This window comes from Belonocnema kinseyi, chromosome 4, assembly GCF_010883055.1.
Source record: "Belonocnema kinseyi isolate 2016_QV_RU_SX_M_011 chromosome 4, B_treatae_v1, whole genome shotgun sequence".
Taxonomy (NCBI): Eukaryota; Metazoa; Arthropoda; class Insecta; order Hymenoptera; family Cynipidae; genus Belonocnema; species Belonocnema kinseyi.
Window position 1 is genome coordinate 92,763,336 of NC_046660.1, and position 7,750 is coordinate 92,771,085.

The 7,750-nt window shown below is 33.4% G+C and overlaps 1 protein-coding gene across 1 annotated transcript; it reads left to right on the forward strand.

Moving 5' to 3' along the window:
* The first annotated feature begins 865 nt into the window (after positions 1-865).
* On the forward strand, positions 866-5,547 carry LOC117171011 (ankyrin-3-like). The gene has a single exon (XM_033358056.1). It carries the CDS (start codon positions 866-868, stop codon positions 5,393-5,395), a length of 4,530 nt encoding a protein of 1,509 aa, XP_033213947.1. The 3' UTR covers positions 5,396-5,547.
* The last annotated feature ends 2,203 nt before the right edge of the window (positions 5,548-7,750 follow it).

Sequence of the window (7,750 nt, forward strand, 5' to 3'; positions counted from 1 at the left end):
TTACTGATGGTCTCGTTTAAATGAAAAAATATTATTTGTTAAAAAAAAATGTTTAAACTTAAAAAAACTATTTATTTAAGAAGTGTGGTTTTCGACCTTCCTTTTTTCTTACCGTTTCTTACAAAAATTTTGAAAATGATATGATTTTAATGAATGATTGCTTCTTTTTTCGGGAAAAATACCATCCACAACTTTACCGTATACAATTTTTAATAATGAATAAATTATATTTAAATACAGTTACTTGATTATAAATTTTTTCGTTTGATAAATAGTTTTATTTCGTATAATTTTAGCTTTTAAAAACGTTATTTTCAAAACTTGTGTGAGTTCTATAGTTATAGGGAACCGTTTTCTCTGAAAAGTAAAATAAAGTCGTATCGCATTTGCAAAATTCTTAAGGAGCCATAAGAGAAAAGTCCGATTTAACACGACATTTTTTAAATCAATATTATTTTATGTTGCAATTTTTGTTACATTTTTTGAAATCTACAAAAGAAATGTACAAAAACTTTCTCATAATTCTGAGAGAGAAATATCTGCTTCAAAGGATTCAATTACGAAAATAACTAAACCGGATTTTCATGATATTTCAGCTCACTATGTATCCTTTTAAAATCATTGGAATCTAGAGTCTGCCTAAGAATTTAAAAATTTCAAAGTAGTAAGTACAAAAAGCTTTTCATGAAACTCGGATCGCAGAAAGAAACATTCTGCTCTGCAAATTACGAAACATTCCTTCTGAGGTAAAAATGAATCTTTTTACAGACGAACGATCTTTTCCTGAAATTCACCTTGACTGAGAATTCTGAAAACCACAGGACGATCATCTTCTCTGATATTCCGGAATCACTAAAAAACAAGAATGGCTAATCTGGAAACTCTGCAGGAATTGTCACACGCTGTTCAGTCTGGATGCATCAACGAAGTTAAACGTTTAACTAGTAACCTTCCAGATAATTATTTAACATCATGGGACAGGGGTTTTAATCTTCTTTATAATGCGCTCTGGTGTAATCAAATAGAAATATCTAAATTACTTATAAGTCGGGGATGTCCATTATTTGGAACTGAATTGAAAACAGCTCTTCATATAGCTGTTATCAAAGGAGATTTATTGTTGGTACAAATGCTATTAAAAAGAGGACTGTCCTTCACTTTATCAGACAACGAAGGAATGACACCTATTTATAATCTCGCATACCGATTTTCTTCTGACGAAGAGACCTCCCAAATCCTCGACTTTCTTGTTAGCCAAGGTGCAAATCTTAATAGCAAACATCGAGAAAGTGGTTATACATTGCTCCACTTTTCTGCTTTCCTAGGAAACTTCTCTATTGTTCCATTGCTTATAACGAAAAAATGCCATATGAATGCCAGATCAAAAGAAGGTGTAACTGCTCTACATGTAGCAGCAATGAAAGGTTACTCTCAGATTGTTTCCGAACTTCTTTGCGCTGGTGCTAGACCCAATATTCGTACCGAAAGCAGCATCACTCCTCTATGCTTCGCTATACGAAGCGGTGATATGACAACCATTGAAATGCTTCTTAACAGAACTCTTCGCGGATTTCGACAACTCAAAGAAGATGAACCGTTCATCTACCACGCTGTAGGTACAGGCAATAAAGCAATCGTCGAATTGCTTTTACTCAAAGGAGCATCCGTCAACGTTTATTCAGCAGGAAAAACACCTCTGCATCTTGCAGTTGAAATGGGCAGGGAAGACCTCGCGAGTATTCTTTTAAAATCAGGTGCAGACCCGAAGGCATCTCAATTGCATGCTTCAGTTTCAGAGCTAAATCGAATTACTACTGGCTACACAGCTCTGCACATTGCTGCTGAAAAGGAACATGCAGGAATCGTCAATTTGTTATTGCAAAATGGCGCACATTCTGGAGCTGCCGACGAAGCTGGAAGAACTCCATTACACTTGGCAACTAAAACTGGATCTTTGCCAATTCTTGCTGCCCTTTTAATGAGTAATCGTAACCCTATTTCTGCATTCACTCTAGCAGAGCCAGATGGTTTCACGCCTCTTCATATTGCCGCTGAAAATGGTTTTGAAGACATTGTGAAACTTTTCCTAGATGTTGGGATTCCTGTTCAATTGTCGGCAAAAAATGGATGGGAGGCTCTTCATATTGCTGTTCAAAAGCAAAACAAGGCCTTGATTTTACTACTTTTAATATACGGCGCCGATGTGAATGCAGCAGGAGTCAATGCAATCGAAACTCCCTTGTTCATTGGTGCAGAAATCGGATCCGCGGAAATTGTAGAGATTCTGTCTGAAGCTTCATCAACCCGTTCCTCAAGGTGGATTGAAGGTTACTTTCCACTATATATTGCAGCTTATCGAGGACATAAAGAAGTTGTGAAGGTGCTTTTAAGGAAGGGTGTAGATCTCAAAGCAAATCTCGGGAAATATCTTTCTCCTTTGCACGCAGCTGCTCAAAAAGGACACGACAAAATTGTCGATCTGCTTCTTGAATATGGTGCTGAAGTCAATCCGAAAAATACTGAAGACGCCTCTGGTTATTTTTCTACGCCAATCCTTGCTGCTGTTCGTGCTGGCCATGAAAGTATCATTTTTACGCTTTTGAACCGTGGCGCTTTCATAAATGTAAAGCTTCACTCAGCTTCTCAGAAATGTTCCTTTGACGTGGAACGTCTTCTAACCTACGGAGATTACACAGATTCTGAATTGGCTGGAAAAGTTGGATACACTCCGCTTCATTTTGCCGTAGAAGCTGGAAACGAGACATTAGTACAAATTCTTTTAAGCCTTGGAGCGAACGTAAACGTAATATCTGCAAATTCAATTACGCCACTCAGAATAGCCATTGAGAAAGAACATGCGGCAATTGTTAGCTACCTTTTAACAGCAGGTGCCGATATTAAGATGCGAGATTTGATTCTACACATTGCTATCTTAAAGAAAAATGAAGAGATTGCTTCTATGCTCTTGAAAGCTGGAGTTGATGTAAACACTAAATCCGAAGATAACAAAACAGCTCTGAGTATTGCCCTTGAAACTCAACAAGAAAAGCTGGTGGAATATCTTCTCAAAACTGGTGCGGATGTGAATATTGAAATAAATGATTCACCAATTCTAAATTTTGCTCTCTCAACGAAAAATATAAACATTTCCGAAATGATTTTAAAATCTGGGATTAACGTCAATGCTAAATCAAGAGATGGTATAACAGCGTTAAGTATTGCTGTTTACAACTCAATGGAGACAATTGTTCAGCCTCTATTAGAAGCTGGTGCTAATCCCAATGTTGGATTGTATTTAACCCCGATTCTAAACATTGCTCTTGCAAAGGAAAATTTAAAAATCGCCGAAATGCTTATAAAATTTGGTGCTAATGTTAACACAAAATCAATATTTGGTATAGCACCGCTAGGTATTGCTGTTGACAGCGAACTACCAGAGATCGTTCGACATCTTCTTGACGCTGGTGCAAATGTTAATGTCATACATGACAATAAATCAGTTTTGCAAAATGCTGTGTCGAAGAAGAATGTAGCAATTACCGAAATGCTTTTGAAGGCTGGTGCTGATGCTAACTTTAACCGAAATGCTGATTATCATCATGATAAACCAGCTATTTTTACTGCAGTGGAAACAAATAACAAATTGATTGTTGAAATGCTTCTAAAGCATGGCGCTGATGTAAATATTATATTTAAAAACAGTACACCACTCTGTCTGGCCGCTGAAAGAGAGTTCGAAGATATTGTTCAAACTCTTCTAGAAGCTGGCGCTAATACCTATGTTATGGAATGCAACTCTGAACCAGTACTCTTTACTGCGATCAGGCAAAAAAATTCCAAAATAATCAATTTGCTTTTCAAACATAATTCCCCAATCAATTGTATTTCCAGCTGGAGAAATCCAAACCAGTGCATCGATAATTTTGAAACTAACTACACACCTCTCCATCTTGCCGTTTCGGAAAGCAGTGCTAATATCGTCGAACTGCTTTTACAGAAGGGATCATTCGTGGATTTTGAATTGGATGATTTTCCTCTCCATAATGCAGTTAAGAGGGGGGAGAAACAGATTGTTAGCATACTCATAAAATATGGTGCTAGCGTTAATTCTGTTTGTAAGCATGGCAAAACACCACTTTTACATGCTGTTGAGGAAGGTTTTACGAATATTGTAAGACTACTTTTGATGAACGGTGCATCCGTTGAAACTCAAAATGATAATTCTCTTCTTCATACTGCTTTAAATAGCGGCTCAAATATAGAAATTATTCAACTTCTTTTAGATTGTGGCGTTGACGTCAATGCTACCGGTAAATATGGTTCGGCAATTTCCCGACTCTTAGAAAGTGAAGTCGACGATGTGAGTGAAAGTATGGTAATTGAAAGCATAATTCAAAATATAAATAACAGCAGTGATAGTCGTAACAGTTTTGTAGAAGACGCTTGGGAATGGGAAAATTTACTGTCTTCAGAAAGTGAAGTCAAAATTGAAGAACTTGTTAAAATACAGCCAGATGATCTCGACACAAATGAGGGAACAGAAGATAAAGATCAAACCACCGAAGATATAAAAAACAATAGTTCAGAGAAAATAAAATTACTGAAACTCTTCCTAGAATATGGTGGTGATCCTAACACCAAAACAGCAGAAAATGGAAACTCTGGTCTCTATTTAGCCACATTTCAGGAAAAAACTGCTGCAGTAGAACTTTTGATTCAGAACGGTGCTGACGTCAACTCTTTCAATAATTCTGGATTTTCTCCTTTGAAGTTTGTAATGAAGAATGTTCGGTTCAACTTGAACGATTTTGAACGTGAAAAAAAATCCATTTTTTACATGCAAGATGTGAACAGCAGACGTATTGCACGTTTGATGGTACAAGAAATCGCTAGACTAGAAGCTTTAAACGGAGGGATAAATGATCAGAATTTGTCTTTGATTAGCTTTAATCTCTTGGCAGAATTCTACGACCACTGTCAAAAAGAAATAGAAGAAATGAGACTTAACAAAATTTGTAATTGGCTGAATTTTTTTGACATATTGATAGGGAATAACAGTAAATTAGCTAACTATATTAAAAATAAAAAAATTAAACAAGTTTTGAATTCTTGTGATTGCCTGAAACAGTATCCACTATATGGAAAAGCTTTAAAAGCCCGTATCACTGATGCTAAAAAAAGGAAGGTTTTGTTAGAGATGAGCACAAAGCCATTGAAAAAAATTTTCAGATTTGAATTTCCCAATCTTATTGTTGATGAAATATTTAATTATTTATCGAATAGAGATTTGCGAGTCTTATGCATTGCTTGTAATCCCACAGTATTTCTTAAGGCGGAAACCATTTGCAAGAATCCTGTTAAAGTTGAGCTCTTTAAAAATTTTGTTAGCGAATAGATAAATTCTTCTTTTTAGGTGGCTAGATATCGATGTATACTTTGATACATAGTTTCCTATCGTCGTTATTTTGCATTTTAATTGTATGTTCGTTCATGTTTCCTATTTATTGCTACATAAATATGTGTTTTGATATAACTATTCTAAATTGAGAATTGTAGAACAGGGTTTGCAGTGCTTATTTTTTCTTTTGCTTTATTAACAAGTTTATAAATTTGCCAATAATTTATAGCTTATTATTTAGGTCTAAAATACCTATTTACCCTTTGATATAGATACATAATTTTAGGTACATTCGATTTGTGTTTTATATTTCTATTTCATGTCGCGTTTCCTATTTATTATAATAAATGCTTTTATATTTTAGTGTCATATATGCTGTATTGATCGAGATTCACCAAAAATCTATCCATATTCTAGTTCCATATCCACAAATCTCATATTGAAAATCGCGATACTTTTTAAAAAGAACATAATTTTTTAACAGGTTAAATATTTGTAAATATTTTTCATAAAAAATAAGTTGTCATACTTGCTGACCAAAAGTGGTAAACGTTTAAATCCCCATTCAACTGATGCTTATAACAATCAAATAAGTCAATAACTGAAACAAGGAAATAATTATAGAAAAGTTTCATGATGTATGTGAAAAAAACCTTTTACCCAACATATTTTAGTGAAAAAAATTTAAAAAAAAAAATATATTAAATGTAAAAACTGATAATATTCCTGCAGATTTCTTTGTAATCATTTTTTATCATAATATTATCTTTAAAGCATATCCGTTGTTGCAGTACAATCTTATTTTTTGTTTTTAAATGTTATTTTTTCTATTAAACATGGTGGCCATTGAAACTTGATTTTTAAAATTACTTGGCCATGAATATTTAAATATTAGAACTCTAATCCTGTAACATTTTTAACCAAAATAAAAGAATCATTTTCTGTCCAAAGACATGAAATTTTAAAACAAAAAAATAATTTGCAATCAAAAAAGTTAATTTTCAATCAAATGTTATGAAATTTCAACCTACAAGTATGAATGATTAACCAAGAAGATTAATTTTCTACCAAAAAACAAACGAATTTTCAATAAAAGTGATGAATTCTTAAATAAAATGGTGAACAAGAGATCAAAATAGTTGAATTCAACCAAAAGAGATAAATTTTCAACAAAATAGTAAAATCCCTACCTAAAACCGAATAATTTGCAAATAAATCGTTGCAATTTTAATCAAAAAAGATTAAATCTCTACTAAAATAATTAAATTTTGCATCCAAAAAGACGAATTTTCAACAAAATAGATTAATTGTCGATCAAAAAGATTACATATGAAGAAGTTAATTGAATTTTCAAAAACTAAATCAAATTTCCAGTAAACGAGATTAATTCTGAATCAAAAATAGAATAATAGATTTTTTAACCAACCAAAATATTAAGTTTTGACAGGAAATAGTCCAGTTTTATGATTGCGATCTAAGGTAGATGCACTGGTAATCGTCACTGCGTTAGTTATCGTCAGATAGTCCAGTATTATTCTTATTACAAGATTCGTTCTTGCGGCGTGTGATAAAACTGGTGATTTTAGGTAAGTTTAAATTTCCTTGCGTCAAAGTAGTATACTTTTCTCATCATGATACTTGGTTATGCGCCTGACGATAACTAACGCATTTGCATAATTTGAATTGAATCCCTTTGTGAAAATCAAAATTGAGTTTTAAATACAATTATAAGAATTTTTAATTTCCAATTTGGCTTAAGGTGACGATTACTAGTCAATTTAACTTATATTGATTCTGTTTGCATTTAAGCGAAAAAACGAGAAAAAAAGTACAAATTTCTTGAAAACTGGGGATTGAAGGAAAAAGTGGGACGTCTACATTTTTAATTTATAGAATGTTTTATAAATGGAATAAAATAACTCTAAATTTAAACGGATTCAGAAAGTTGAAACAGAATCGGTTTGCGACTATGTGAATCGGTCATTTTCTCAAGCAGCTTCGAATCTGCCATGTACTGTAATTACCATTTCAAAGAAGGTTATATTGAATGGGTTTCATTCTTTTTGAATGAGAGACTTTTTTGGGGTTAAGCTGCCATATTTCACACGATTTTTTAAATTTATGAATTATCGGAAGATTAAAAGAAATCATTCGCAGGTCTATTAGATTCCTTTTGCTAAATCAATCATTAGTCTTTTACGGCAAATAATTTAGTCAACAAAATTATAACGACTAAAATTCTTTAAAAAACAAATCGGCGGCAATTTGGAATTCCAGTGACAGATACGCAATTTAAAAGCCTTCGAAACCCATTCAATTTTGTTTCCTGAGCTGACCGGTAAAATGGCCGGA

Bases quoted from the DNA above. Each gene is read 5' to 3' on its own strand.
- LOC117171011 (XM_033358056.1), top strand. From the start codon at position 866: ATGGCTAATCTGGAAACTCTGCAGGAATTGTCACACGCTGTTCAGTCT.